Here is a 16,084-nt window from a genome sequence, read left to right as displayed (position 1 = left end):
GCACAATAAATCATTTCACCACTTTCTGGTAGGTGAGTGATTTAGCCGCTATTGGCGATGACGATCCAGCCGTTTATTGACTAATCATAGTAGATATGTTACGGTGAAAGACCGAAATCTGGTAAATGTCTCATATTCCTTTTTCTCTGCTTAGATTCAATCAGCTTTTTCAGTCTTATACAATGTTTGATGGTAAAAGTTAAGATTAGGTTAGGTTCAATTAGGCTATAAATCTCAGAAATAGGTTAAAAACCTAACCTACCACCATCAAACCTGGCATAAAACTGAAAAAGTTGATTTCCAACATTCACCGGTGAATGACGAAATTTTGCAATTTCGGCCTTTCGCTGTGACAGGTACATATAAAATTAAAAGTTACCGCCCTGGTAGCACACCAGTACCCCCTAGTAGTGCCCTGGTAGCACATTGGATTGATGCTCACTCTAGATGGCAGTATGGGCCCTGGGATAGATCCCTCCTGCAGCAAGGTTAGACGGCACACTTTATACCGGTAAAAAAAAAAGCAGCAACTGAAACGGTAACTAATTCGATGCCCTATGCGCATGCCAGAAAAAGCTCTGGAGGACCTTATATCACCTCTCCTGTGAACCGTATTTGTCCAATCAACACACCAGGTCCCTCCACTTCAACTTGTGGTGAGCATTTTAGTACAGTAGAAATTCTTTTGTAGGAAGAGGAGAGGGTGTGTAGAGTGCGTGTGACAGCTTATTTTTTATTTAATTACCAATGGTATTTTTGGAAAAAAAATACTTCGTACAATATTTTTGGCCATGTTTAGGAGTATAAACATGGAATTTCTCACTAAAAAATACCAATTCCTGAGAAAGATATTGAGCATTGTTTAAGGTAGGAAAATAACATTAGATAAAAACTGAATAGATTCCTCTTAATGTTATCTGCTTAGCATAAGGGTTATGTAGACACGTCAAAAATGTTAACACTAAAATCTTTTTAGTATTTTTCGTTATTATTGGTGAAAGTTCAGCCATTTATTAAAAAATTATAATGAATACAGATAAAAACCACTGAAATGACACAGACTTTGCAGAAAAAAACACTTCACCTGTTCAAGAAAACCTGTTCACCTGTTCGATGTAACAATAGAAATTCAGTTACTATTTCATAAATACGAATTGTTTGACACAATTTGAGTTTTATACGCAAAGGAGTAAGTGCTACATTTCTGTTGGTAGAAAATAATCTAAGTCCATAAGCCATGACCTGTAACGTGTTCGTATCATGAAATTAGGGTACGAATAACTCTTAAAATGATTCACAAAAAGTTGGTAATTCAGAAACTCATGGTTTTTGCTAAAAATTTGAATTTTGTAAAAATAAAATTGAAGATTCATCCCACTTTTACACTTTTTTCTTTGAGTTTTTTAGAGAAAAATAATCCTTGTAGTTTCTAGAATCTTGGTCCCTGTGAGGGAGGTCGTATCATGGGACTAGGGGACGAATAGACCACTCGAGTACCAACCTAAAAATAAAAGAGTGAATTAAAAAGTTAAGTTAGGCAAAAAGAAAATAAGGCTAAATTTTATATTTGATGAAAATATACATAATAAAAGGTTTTATTTTATTTATATAAACATTTTTATACACATTTTCATACTCAATACTATATTTTAAATACATTTTCATACAAACATATACAATATTATATTTTGTTTTATTTTATACAAAATATTTTATTAAATAATCAATAATAGTTTAGGAATAACTTTTAAGAAAATGCTATGTAAAATAAACAAAAACTTTAAAAATTAACACATCATTTATGTAAGTGCATTTTTAAAGCTAAAAAGTAAATCATAGGCTGATCATGACATTAAGAAATAAAAAAACCTTAAATATTGCTACTACTACTAACAACATTTCACTGCAGAACCAGGCAGCCTAAGGCCAAAACAACTACGCACACTCCTTCTCCATCCCAATCAATTCAAAGCTTCCTCTTCAAACCACCCAGTAACTTCCAATTTGCTTTAAGTTCCTTCTTTTCACTCCTTTTCATTTGGCTCTAGATGGATAGCTGAGAAGGACGATCTTAGACAAGCAGTCACATTTCATTAGAAAAACCTATCCTGAGAACTTCATACTCAGCTCTTGATTCTGATTTGATACCTGTTGTTCTATCTATTAACGTTCAAAAAGCATTCGATTCGTTAGCACACACGATTCTCCTTCAGAAATTGTTACATATTGGTATAAGAGGTAGTGCTTATTCCTTGTTTCTTTCATATTTATCTGGTCGAGTCATCTCGGTTGATCCACTTTTTTGTAACAAATCCAAAATAGAGTTTGGCGTTCCGCAAGGACCTGTTATTGGGCAAATGTACTTTAAAAATTATGTTAATGACCTTGTAAATCCGGTTAATAATCCGAAGCTAATAATTTGCCGTCGTCCTTTCAAACAATATCTACTGCTAACTGTGACAAGATCTCGTCTTTTCCTAATGCAATTATTGCTTTTGCTGGTGACAGTACTCTTGTCACAGCCAGTAGAGCGGAGTATGAGTTTTGTTCAAATGACAGCCCTTTTTGAAAGATTTATCCAGTTGTTTGATTTGAATTACATTGCTTAAAATGTTGGAAAGTCATGCTTTCTCATTTTTTTAAGAGTCTCAAAGGCTTACCTGGACTTAATCAAGAAGTTCTTTAAATAGAGCTTAATGTCGTTTATGTTCAATGCCTAGGCATCTTGCTTGATGAAAATCTTTCATTTAAGATTAGCGTAACCTATTTGGAAACCCCTCTTTTCCAACAACCTAGTTCAGTCTTATGCTTCGTATTGTCCTGTTATTTGGATGTCAACCTTTCCTCCGTCACAGAAGCCACTTTCGAAACTTTCTGATAAAGCATCTTTCTGAAAATATAAACTTTCTGATAGAGTGACATTTCCTGTTATTGGATGTCAAACTGTCCAGTTATTTGATGTCAGCCTTTACTTCGTCATCGAGGCCGCTTTCGAAACTTCCGGATACAGTAAGAGTCATTATTTACGAAATTAAGCGTTTGATCCCTTGCTTGATTTGAAACCTCTTTATTTTCTCTCGTCTGCTTCTTGCAGACTTTTACCCCCCAAAACCTTCTCCTTTCCCCAGTCAAAAATGTTCTGCAGTTGCCCAATGATGTATTTCTATCAAAACAATTTTATCTACAGAGAATCTGGAAAAAAGAGGAGAAAGCAAAGGGGAGAAGAGAAGATGAGGAAAGAAAGCAACATTTTTGTGGTCAAAACCTTCCCCTCCCCTCTGATTCATCTGAACGACGAGTCCCGAAAACTTAGGCTAAAGGAATAGAGTTTTTACCCATCATCTCTTCTGAATTATTTGCTTAATTCTCTAAAACACAGTAATGTGATGTTAACCCATTGTGTTTTTCAACCATCAGACAAAGTGCACGTGTTCTTATATATCTTGACTAACTGAAATCCTTTTAACACAAAATTCTCTTGTGTGTAAAATTACTTCTAATTTGACTAATTTAATCTAATTTGACGAATTAATTTGACTAATTTGACTTGCATACGAACACTCCTTAAGAATATGCTTTCTCAGGCTTTAGGAGCTGCGAACTGCTTGGTTGGCTTTTATATTTTACCTACATAGTATGCACGATGTTGTGCATATAATTACGGTACTTACGAAACTTAGTTTACTTACGGTATTGTGGGTAGGCGGGGGATAAGCAGGACTTCCATGCATGCTTCTAACAGGCTGTCCGGACGAGATGCCACCTGATTTTACCTAAAACAAACAGAGATGAAGAACAAATTTCTTAAAAGTATAGTAAAAAATCACTTTTTAGATATTACAAATCTAATAATTATTGAATTATAAAAAAAAAGTATTTAAACTCTACTTGAGCAAAGGAGATGAAGCTTTCAGAGATTTGACATTTGATTCGATTGAAATTTTCAGTCAGGAATACAAGCGTTTCTGAAAGTAGAGTTGCTATTAGATATTGAACAAAAACCTTGCCCAGAGATAGGAATAAAACACAAGCACTACTATTTGTGGACATGAGACAAATACACCTCTTGCCCACCCCCTCCCCCCAAAATAGAAAACTTTTCCTTATCGATCGATACCTGAGCTATGAAAAATACGGGGAACAATTACTAAACTACACATAAAGTTCATAGCCTCTTTATGAAACCTACTGACTAAATGCAAGCTACATAATGAGAAACAGTTGGTTGCCTTTAGTAAAAAAAACAAAGAGCACGCTCTCTTTAATTTGACTAAATATGTTTCATTGACTAAATGCATTTGACTAAACATGCATGTTTTTGACTAAATTGACTTATTTTGATTAGTCAAATTTTGACTAAATTGTTGACTAATTTGATTAATTTTTTTGCTATTAATTGATTAATTAATTAATTAATTTGATTAATACTATTAATAGTATTTTGATTAATTTGATTAATACTATTAATATGAATTTGATTAATACTATTTATTTGATTAATTGCTATTAATTTGATTAATCTGACTAATTGTTGACTAAATTTTTGACTTATTAACTAAATTGTTTGACTAAATTGACAAATTTGACTAAATGCATGTTTCATTTGAGTTAACATGTTTAATTAAAATAAATAAATAAAAATAAATATATTCGCAAATTTGATGGCAGGCCGTTAAGCCTCTATTGACTAAATGCAAGCTACATAATGAGAAACAGTTGCTTGCCTTTAGTAAAAAACAAAGAGCACGATCTCTGATAAGGATCCAAGACTAATTAACTTTCATCTCCGGGGAAGGGGAGGTGTTACCCATTCTTTAGCATCACTTCATAGTTTTTAATTCGCAATTAGTTGAACAGCGTCATTACCGTTCTGGGTGGACTCACCATGTCAAGTCAAGGCTTAGCAACGAAGGCCCATTGCCTTCACTGATAAGCTGTTGTTAAATATTCGTTTTCTATTTAAAAGTTTTTTGTAATTTGATTGTTGTTTGTTTTTTAGAAAGCTAGATATTTAAATAATTTAGGTTTTAGTTTGACTATGTTCATATTATTTTGAGTTTCATTATTTACTTACTATTTTTTTAATCAATTGCGTATAAGCTTGTAGAATTTAGAAGATTAGAATTTTAAATATTTTACGTTTTATTTTGAATCTGTTTTGGTTTATTTCCAGCTTCTTCATTTACTTAATATTTTTTTCTTCAGTTGCTAATAAACTTGTATGACGATGACTGTGGCAGTGATTATTATATATCTAGTCCCTTATCTTTGATGTTACAAGAACTATAATTGATCAACCTGATGGTGTGAGGCGTTTGATAATTAAATCGCTTGAGTTAGAAGTAAAACGGACACTAACGAATTACAAGTAGTAACGTTCACAACTAGCTTGGAAAGAAGGTTCAGTATCAAAGTTGCCATCCCGTTTTCATTAAAAGGGGGATTAAGCCCCCTAGGAGTGAATATTTTGAATTTTGAATATTTTTGGTGGTTTGAAATTTAAAACTGTCAGTAGAGGACTGGCTATTCCAACAGAACAAAAAAAACAAAAAACAAGAAAAAAACAACATAGAAACAGAGGACAAGAATATCCCCAAGAAATGGCGCTCCTTTGGATATGTTTTTCTTCTTGTAATCATATACAACCTTAGCTCCCACCCTCAGCAGAGAAATTTCTTATCCAAGGAAGAAAAATTAAAGAAATCGAATGTTGGTTTTTAGATTGAAACTTTCCAGTTTCCTTGAAGAAAATTCAGCCAGTTTCAGTCTCACATAAGCCTGGAACACAAGTTTCCCAATTTCCGAAGAGAACAAAGACCAGACACACCCAATGAAAGTTCAGAGAAAACGATGATAATCACAGCCAGTTAAACAGAAGAATACAGCGCAAATACCTTAGTACAGACCTCACCTTAACCGTCTAAAGCGCTAAGTTGAGGATAGAAAAAAACTATAAAATAAAGGTAAAAGTTAGCAGGTTAATACGAAAAGACGAATATCACAAACAAACACTATAACAAAAAAGCCCAGTGTGGTGTCAGAAATTATTTAGACATTTTACTGTTGCATCATCATGATAAAAATCGCGGCGTTCATGAACACGTTTCGGATCCAGAAAAAAGTCAACTTTTCAGGAGAATGAAGAGGAAAACTTTAGGAAATCTATTGGTCAATAATAAAAATAAGGTAGACAGTAAAATGAGAATTTAATTCTTAGATAAGTCACATATTGGGCAAAAGGAACCAATAACATAGAGGGCAATATATATGTCATAGATATGTCACATAAAGGGCAAGAGGAACACGATTTGTAAAGAATTATTCATGCTATATTTTTTTTAGATTCAATAAACGTTTTCCATAAACGGGGGAACACCTTTTCCCAAAGGGGGGAATACGGTAAGTCAAATCAACAATTCAGCAGCCAGATCATTTAGCAGTGCAAAACACAAAGCGGAGAAATATGACAGGCAGAATGTATTGCTGGTTTCAGCTGTAATATACCAAACCAGTCAATCTGCTGAGTGATTACCAAAATTATGTTACCATACATCAAGCTTATAATTCAGCTTGAACAGGTTTCTATATAAATCCCTGCCCTGCAGTGTGATTATAATCCCCAAATCGGCTGAATAATAACCAGAACTGTGATACTATATATCAAGCTTATAATTCAGCTTGAACAGGTTTTTATATAAATCCCTGCCCTGTAGTGTGATTATAATCCCCAAACCGGCTGAATAATAACCAGAACTGTGATACTATACATCAAGCTTATAATTCAGCTTGAACAGGTTTTTATATAAATCCCTGCCCTGCAGTGTGATTATAATCCCCAAACCGGTTGAATAATGACCAGAACTGTGATACTATACATCAAGCTTATAATTAAGCTTGAACAGGTTTTTATATAAATCCCTGCCCTGCAGTGTGATTATAATCCCCAAACCGGCTGAATAATAACCAGAACTGTGATACTATACATCAAGCTTATAATTCAGCTTGAACAGGTTTTTATATAAATCCCTGCCCTGCAGTGTGATTATAATCCCCAAACCGGCTGAATAATAACCAGAACTGTGATACTATACATCAAGCTTATAATTAAGCTTGAACAGGTTTTTATATAAATCCCTGCCCTGCAGTGTGATTAAATCCCCAAACCGGCTGAATAATAACCAGAACTGTGATACTATATATCAAGCTTATAATTCAGCTTGAACAGGTTTTTATATAAATCCCTGCCCTGTAGTGTGATTATAATCCCCAAACCGGCTGAATAATAACCAGAACTGTGATACTATACATCAAGCTTATAATTCAGCTTGAACAGGTTTTTATATAAATCCCTGCCCTGCAGTGTGATTATAATCCCCAAACCGGCTGAATAATGACCAGAACTGTGATACTATACATCAAGCTTATAATTAAGCTTGAACAGGTTTTTATATAAATCCCTGCCCTGCAGTGTGATTATAATCCCCAAACCGGCTGAATAATAACCAGAACTGTGATACTATACATCAAGCTTATAATTCAGCTTGAACAGGTTTTTATATAAATCCCTGCCCTGCAGTGTGATTATAATCCCCAAACCGGCTGAATAAAAACCAGAACTGTGATACTATACATCAAGCTTATAATTAAGCTTGAACAGGTTTTTATATAAATCCCTGCCCTGCAGTGTGATTATAATCTTCAAACCGGCTGAATAATAACCAGAACTGTGATACTATATATCAAGCTTATAATTCAGCTTGAACAGGTTTTTATATAAATCCCTGCCCTGCAGTGTGATTATAATCCCCAAACCGGCTGAATAATAACCAGAACTGTGATACTATATATCCAGCTTATAATTCAGCTTGAACAGGTTTTTATATAAATCCCTGCCCTGTAGTGTGATTATAATCCCCAAACCGGCTGAATAATAACCAGAACTGTGATACTATACATCAAGCTTATAATTCAGCTTGAACAGGTTTTTATATAAATCCCTGCCCTGCAGTGTGATTATAATCCCCAAACCGGCTGAATAATAACCAGAACTGTGATACTATACATCAAGCTTATAATTCAGCTTGAACAGGTTTTTATATAAATCCCTGCAGTGTGATTATAATCCCCAAACCGGCTGAATAATGACCAGAACTGTAATACTATACATCAAGCTTATAATTCAGCTGGAACAGGTTTTTATATAAATCCCTGCCCTGCAGTGTGATTATAATCCCCAAACCGGCTGAATAATAACCAGAACTGTGATACTATACATCAAGCTTATAATTCAGCTTGAACAGGTTTTTATATAAATCCCTGCCCTGCAGTGTGATTATAATCCCCAAACCGGCTGAATAATGACCAGAACTGTGATACTATACATCAAGCTTATAATTCAGCTTGAACAGGTTTTTTATATAAATCCCTGCCCTGCAGTGTCATTATAATCCCCAAACCGGCTGAATAATAACCAGAACTGTGATACTATACATCAAGCTTATAATTCAGCTTGAACAGGTTTTTATATAAATCCCTGCCCTGCAGTGTGATTATAATCCCCTAGTCGGCTGAATAATAACCAGAATTGTGATACTATCATCATGATAAATTTACCTTAAACTGGTTATTGCATTGACATCCTACTCTGTAATCTGATTATAATCATCTAATCGGCTGAGTAATAACCAGAATTGTGATATCATCATACTTATAATTTATCTTAAACAGGTTTTTGCATTACCATCCTGCCCTGAGATCTGGTTATAATCATCTAATCAGCTGAATAATAGCCATAATTGTGATGTTATAATCATGTTTATAATTCAGCTTAAACAGATTTTTGCATTACTACCCTGTCCTGTAATCTGATTATAATCCTCTAGTCAGTGGAATAATTACGAGCATTATGATATTATAAATCAGCTTAAAATAAGATTCTTCAAACGAAAAAAGTAACAACGAATAAAAGATGACTCGACTTTTGAGTAAGAAAATAAATAGTAAAAAAACCATCCGAGAATAAATAGTAAAAAAAAAAAATTTGGAAATAAAAATTAAAAAATCATCAGAAAATAAACTGTATAATAACAACCGATAATTAATAGTAAAGAAAAACATCCGAAAATAAATAGTAAAAAAAAGGAAACATCCGAAAATGAATAGTAAAAAAAATATCCAAGAATAAAGAGTAAAAAAAACGTCCGAAAATAAATGTTAAAAAACCTCTGAAAATAGATAGTAAAAACAGCCAAAAATAAAAAGTAAAAAAAATATATCCGAAGGTAATAGTAAAAAAAAAAAAACAACAAACATCCGAGAATAAAAAGTAAAAAAAAAGTCCGAGAATAAATGGTAAAAAAATATCCAAGAATAAATAGTAAAAAAAAACATCCGAGAATAAATAGTAAAAAAAAATATCCGAGAATACATAGTAAAAAAAAAGCATCCGAGAGCAAATAGTCAAAATAAACACATCCGAGAATAAATAGTAAAAAAAAAAATAATCCGAGAATGAATAGTAAAAAAAAACAAAAAAAAAACATCCGAGAATAAATAGTAAAAAAAAAAAAAAACATCCGAGAAAGCATGTCAGTTAACTATTTTTGATTTAATGTTTTTTAATGAAGGAAAACTATTTTAAACTTTTCTGTATTAGTCCTGGAGCAAGAACAAAAGAGATGGAGAGAGAGAGAGAGAGAGAGAGAGAGAGATAGAGAGAGAGAGAGAGAGAGAGAGAGAGAGAGAGAGAGAGAGAGAGAGAGAGAGAGAGAGAGAGATAAAGAGGGGAAGAGAGAGGGGGAGGGAGAAGGAAGGAGAGAGAGATGGAGAAAAGAAGAGAGGGAGAGGAGGGAGATGACGAAAGGGGGAGAAGGAAGAAGAGAAAGAGCGGGAGACCGAGATAGAAGGAGGGAGAGCAGGGGACGGGGAGTGGAATATAGAGAAAAGAACCCAGATATATGTATTTCTAACATCAATATTTTCATTTTTTTATTTTGTGAGAAACCCAAAAAGTGAATTTTCAGCCTAGATTTTTTTACGTCATTTTTTTTATTGTAAGAATTTCAATAAAAAAAATGACGCGTATAAAAACTAAAAAAAAAATTGCGCGTAAAAAAAAATAGGAGTGAAAGATCAGAACTTGTTGAGTATGTACTGGCAGGCCACCAGAAAGTAGACCAGGGTGGCCAGACCTGGCCATTTCGTGCGTCCCTGCAGATGCCGTTGAATACGGTGACATCTTATCACGCCCAGAAGGGGCAGCATTTGTAAAGGCGGTTTTGCCTTCATCCTCTTTTGTCATTACTGGATACGCTGGTGCGCCAACACTGCCGTAACTATACATCAAACCTAAAATACAAAATTCATCTAAAATGCAAAAAAAAAAAAAAATACAAAAAAATAAACTGTACAATTTTATTATAAATTACGTGCAAGTAATGTTGAGCAAATGAGTCGGTCAAAAGCTAAATCCATCAAGTCTATTTTCCAGGCGTTCAAACTGATATGAAAAACAAAAATGACTAATAGTTTGTTGCCATCACGTGTTTAGTGGCTAAAACTGTTTTGTTTATTATTGGTGCTCCCAAAGGGTGGTTTTTAGCCTGGGTGTCAGTAAGAGGAGGGGGTATAGACACATACATTTGCCTCCTGAAAGAGGAATAGTAACACAAATCAGTAAAAAATGGACGACGTAGTTATTTGTAATATTTATTTTTTAATTGTGCGCTAAGAACCCTCCTGCGACGGGAGACCTTAGAGCAGCATCATTATCAACTCCTCATTCAACTTTTAAAAAAGCTTCATGTATATTCCGGTTCAACACTGTTTTCAAACATAATTTTCACAACCAATTTCAATCATAAGGCCCAAAACACACTGGGCATTTTTACCGGTTTTTTAACTTTAATTAATCAGCTAATTAATTATTTAATTAATTAATTTTAATTAGCAATTAAGGTTAATTATTGACTGAACAGTGAGAAATAATCCTCATATTTTGGCGGGGAGATAAAATATAGGTCAAATTTAACAGTTCTTAACCTCCTACAAAATCAATTAATTTTGTAATTTAAATTGAGACATGGCAATTATCTAATGAAGTAGGAGGCACTTGAAGAAAGCTGGAATCACTCTGCAATCTCCCGCGTAGCAAAATGTATATATATATATATATATATATATATACTGTGGGGAGCACACTTTATCCCCCCCCCCTATATTTGGGTGAATTGACTACATGTCCGGCATTGGAGGGGGGGGGGGGCAGTTAAACCAGAAGCTATTCTGAATACAAATAGGTAAAAATTCTCTTAATGTAATTGAATTATTTATTTTTTTATAATAGTATTTAGTTTAGGACACATAAGTTCGATTACCACTCATTTTTTATTAAAAACAGATAGGCTTTGGTTTGTTTGGAGTCAAAGGCAGGCGCCAATTTGAGCCCAATCCACTGACACTTCAAACTCCCTTGGATTTCTGGGCACTTCCTAATCAAATTATCTAGCTTCTTTTTTTTTACAATGGCCCTCTCCTTTCCTACGGAAATCAATTCATTTATTACTTCCAAGTTAGTTTTATGTGCATATATATATATATATATATATATATATATATATATATATATATATATATATATATATATATATATATATATATATATATATATATATATATATATAAGTTGTTTGTTTGTGTGTTTGTCTGTCTGTCCGCATATGACGTCTGAATTATTTCATCATATACCAATTCAAAAACGAATGTATTCAAACCGAAGTAGCTGAGTTGGCAGAGCGTTATGTTCCAGGTTCTAGGTCCAAGAGGTTCCAGACTCGAACCTTGGCTTTAGCATTAATACAAAAGAAGAAAAAACCTAAAAAAGGTAAAAACTACAAAAAAACTACAAAAAAGTAAAAAACTAAAAACTAAAAAAAAACTAAAAAAAAACTAAAAAAAGTTAAAATCTACAAAAAAAGCTAAAAGAAAAAAAACAACTAAAAACTAATAAAAAAACTAAAAAAAAACTAAAAACTGAAAAAGAAAAAGAACTAAAAAAGGAAAAAAACTGAAAAATAAAGGAGAAAAAGAAAACTAAAAAAAATAAAAATAAAAAAAAAACTAGAAAAGATAAATGTATTCAAGCCGAAGTAGCTGAGTTGGTAAAGCGTTATGTTCCAGGTCCTAGGTCCGAGAGGTTCCAGGTTCGAACCTTGGCTTTAGCATTAATACAAAAGAAGAAGAAAAACTAAAAAAGGTAGAAACTACAAAAAAAACTAAAAAAGCTAAAAACTAAAATAAACTTTAAAAAATGTAAAAAATTAAAAACTAAAAAAGAAAAAAAAACTAAAAAAAGGTAAAAACTACAAAAAAAAACTAAAAGAAAAAAAAACTAAAAACTAATAAAATAACTAAAAACTGAAAAAGAAAAAAAGAAAAAAGGAAAAAACTGAAAAATAGGAGAAAAAGAAAAAAAAAAAAAACTAAAAAAAAAAAAAAGGTGACACAGGGAATATAAATGACGACCGGGAAACTCAAAGAGAAATTACAGACTGGGACACCGGGACACAAATCACGACTGGGACGTGTATGTCGACTGACGTCATGTTTGTCGACTATAAATGACGACTGGGACACAGGGGACACAACTACAACGGGGACGCCGGGGGGCACAGGGGGGATATATAAATGACGATGGGGACACAGGGAATGTTTGATTAGCAATCACCATCAATAAAGCTTAAGGGCAATCATTAGAATAATGAGGTATAGATCCGAATACGGATTGTTTTTCCCATGGACAATTATATGTTGTATGATCAAGAGTCGGTAAACCTGACAATCTATTTATATGTACAGACAATGGGACAGCGAAGAATGTTGTATATTCGCAAGTTTTACGTAGTATATATATCTATATATAAAAATAAGTTGTCTGTGGATGTGTGGGTCTGACGTCATGTTTGTGTGTTGACTGACGTCATGAAGTTATTTGTCGTCATTTTTGTTATGACGGTGACGTCATTAAAGATATTTAAGACATGCGTTCACGTAGAAATCTATGAATGTTTAACTGTAAAATAACTGATGAACTTACAATGGCAACAGCCGAGGAAGATGCTCAAAGAGTCTATGCCAAAAAACTTGCTGCTGATAGAGAAAGTAAGAAAAGAAAGCGTGCCGAGGAATCAAAAGAACAGCAAGGAAACAGGCTTGAGGCTGATAGAGAAAGTAAGAAAAGAAAGCGTGCCGAGGAATCAAAAGAACAGCAAGGAAACAGGCTTGAGGCTGATAGAGAAAGAAAGAACAGAAAGCTTGCCGAGGAACTACCAGAGCAACGCGAAACCAGACTTGCTGCTAAAAGAGAAAGTGAAAAAAGAAGGCGTGACGAGGAACTACCAGAGCAACATGAAACCAGACTTGCTGCTAAAAGAGAAAGTGAAAAAAGAAGACATGCCGAGGAACTACCAGAGCAACATGAAACCAGACTTGCTGCTAAAAGAGAAAGTGAAAAAGGAAGGCGTGCCGAGGAATCACAAGAACAGCAAGAAATCAGGCTTGCTGCTGATAGAGAAAGTAAGAAAAGAAAGCGTGCCGAGAAATCAGAGCAATCTGAAAGTTATCGCCTGGCATTCAGGTACAGCCCAGTCGATGATTATAGCTTGAGTAGATGAGTTCAAATCGGGACTATGTCTAAAATTTGTCCCTATTGCAAGGCCTTGAAATTCAATGGTGAAACAATGGGAATGTGTTGCACCTCAGGAAAAGTTAAACTTCCTCTATTGGCTGCACCACCAGAGCCATTGAAGACTTTCCTTACTGGAACTACGTCAGAATCTAAGCGTTTTTTGTCACAAATCAGAAAATATAACTCATGTTTCCAAAAGACGTCGTTTGGAGCCCAAATCGAAAATCAAGATCAATTTATGTCTACTTTCAAAGTAAAAGGGCAAATTTATCATAGAGCAGGGTCCCTTCTACCATTCTCAGGCGAGAATCATAAATTTTTACAATTGTACTTCGTCAGTGATAGAAATTCTGAATTGAATGCACGTTGCGAAATTTCTCCCAACGTTGAAAGGACAATCGTTTCCCAATTGCAACATCTTTTCCACGAAAATAATAATTTAGTGCGTCTGTTCAAAACAGGCATCGATTTGATGCCTACTGATACGCATAAAATTGTTATTTCCGCTGACAAAACGCCTCCTGGCCAACATGTGCGTAAATACAATGCTCCAACTATCGACGAAGTGGCAATCGTTATGGTCGGTGATCAGTTTTTACCTCGAGATATTATTCTTCATAAGCGAAACGCTCAGTTGTTAAGAATTGCTGAAACTCATCGATGCTACGATGCCCTACAATATCCTATAATTTTTTGGGATAGAGCCGACGGCTATCACTTTAATATTAAATTGATGAATCCAGCCACTAACAAAGAAATGAATAAGAAATGCAGTGCATGCAATATTATTCCTATAGACTAATGATTCGGCAGGATGGAGAAAATTATATTTTAAAATGCCGTCAATTGTTTCACCAATTCGTCGTTGATATGTATGCTAAAATTGAATCAGAACGTTTTCTATATATCCGCCTGAATCAGACCAAGCTCCGCTCTGAACAATACATTCATTTGCGAGATGCAGTTATAAATGACGGTAATACCACAAACGTTGGAAGATTAACAATTTTGCCTTCGTCATATGCTGGCAGTCCCCATCATATGCATGAATATGCACAAGATGCTATTGCGTATGTTCGTCTCTATGGTCGTCCAGATTTATTTTATTACATTTACATGTAATCAATCTTGGGACGAGATACTGCAGCTTTTACTTCAAGGACAATCGGCGGTTCATAGACATGACATTACGGCCCGTGTCTTCCGGCAAAAGTTGAAATCACTGATAAACTACATAGTAAATTTTGAAGTGTTTGGGTCAGTGCGATGCTGAATGTACTCAGTGGAATGGCAAAAACGAGGTTTGCCACACGCACATATACTAATCTGGCTACATAAAAAAATTACTTCGAACGAAATTGATGATGCGATTTCCGCTGAAATACCTGATGAAAATGTCGATAAGGCGTTACATGATATTATTGTAAAAAATATGATACATGGACCTTGCGGTGCACTGAACGAAATTCACCATGCATGGCCAAAGGAAGGTGCACAAAGCAATATCCTCGACTTTTAGTATCCAACACAATTACTGGCAATGATGGTTACCCACAATATAGAAGAAGATCTACTGAAGATGGCGGTAAAACAGCAATAATAAAGAAGCGTAACGGTACCACCATCGAAGTAGATAACCAGTGGGTTGTTCCATATTCCCCATTATTATCAAAAACATTTAATGCACACATAAACGTTGAATACTGTAACTCCGTAAAGGCAATCAAATACATATGTAAATACGTCAACAAAGGCAGTGACATGGCAGTTTTTGGCTTGCAGCCCGAAATCAAAGATTTCGACGAAATCGTACAATATCAGGCTGGAAGATACATAAGCAGTAATGAAGCTGTTTGGCGAATTCTTTCATTTCCGATACATGAACGTAGTCCAGTTGTTGTTCATTTAGCGGTACATTTACAGAATGGTCAACGTGTTTATTTCTCGGGAACCAACGTGCAACAAAGAGCCCTGAATCCACGGATACAAAGTTAACCGGTTTCTTTTCGCTTTGCAAAAATGATTCTTTTGCAAAAAAACTGCTGTATACTGAAGTGCCTTCGTATTACACGTGGAATACTAAAAATAAAGTATTTGAACCTCGAAAACAGGGTAAGTCAGTCGACGGCCAACCTACCATCTTCAAAGATACCACGATAGGAAGACTCTACACCGTTCACCCCAATCAACATGAATGCTTCTTTCTACGCCTGCTTTTGGTGAATGTACCCGGTCCGACATCCTTTGAGTATTTGAGAACTGTAAACGGTACTATACATGACACTTACCGTAGTGCATGCCAAGCTCTGAATTTATTGGAGAATGACCAACAAAGTCCAATTCGTGCATTGTTTGGCATCATTTTAAGAACTTGCTCTCCATCAGCTCCTACAGTTATGG

At 34.5% G+C, this 16,084-nt stretch overlaps 1 protein-coding gene across 2 annotated transcripts in view; it reads right to left on the bottom strand.

Annotated features, from left to right (window-relative positions):
• Positions 1-988: 988 nt before the first annotated feature.
• LOC136040742 (G protein pathway suppressor 2-like) overlaps positions 989-16,084 on the bottom strand; it is a 41,648-nt gene continuing 26,552 nt past the window's right edge. Inside the window, exons 7-9 of one of the 2 annotated variants that reach the window (XM_065725050.1) lie at positions 10,139-10,347; positions 3,690-3,773; positions 989-1,501 (exon numbers count right to left, since the gene is read on the bottom strand). In XM_065725050.1, the coding sequence (XP_065581122.1) occupies positions 1,430-1,501; positions 3,690-3,773; positions 10,139-10,347 (365 nt within the window). In that variant the 3' untranslated portion in view covers positions 989-1,429. The remainder of the gene's footprint in view (positions 1,502-3,689; positions 3,774-10,138; positions 10,348-16,084) is intronic. The other variant, XM_065725051.1, reaches the window with a different exon arrangement.

This window comes from Artemia franciscana, chromosome 21 (genome assembly GCF_032884065.1).
Source record: "Artemia franciscana chromosome 21, ASM3288406v1, whole genome shotgun sequence".
Classification (NCBI taxonomy): Eukaryota; Metazoa; Arthropoda; class Branchiopoda; order Anostraca; family Artemiidae; genus Artemia; species Artemia franciscana.
This window is presented reverse-complemented; position numbering and strand designations above follow the sequence as displayed.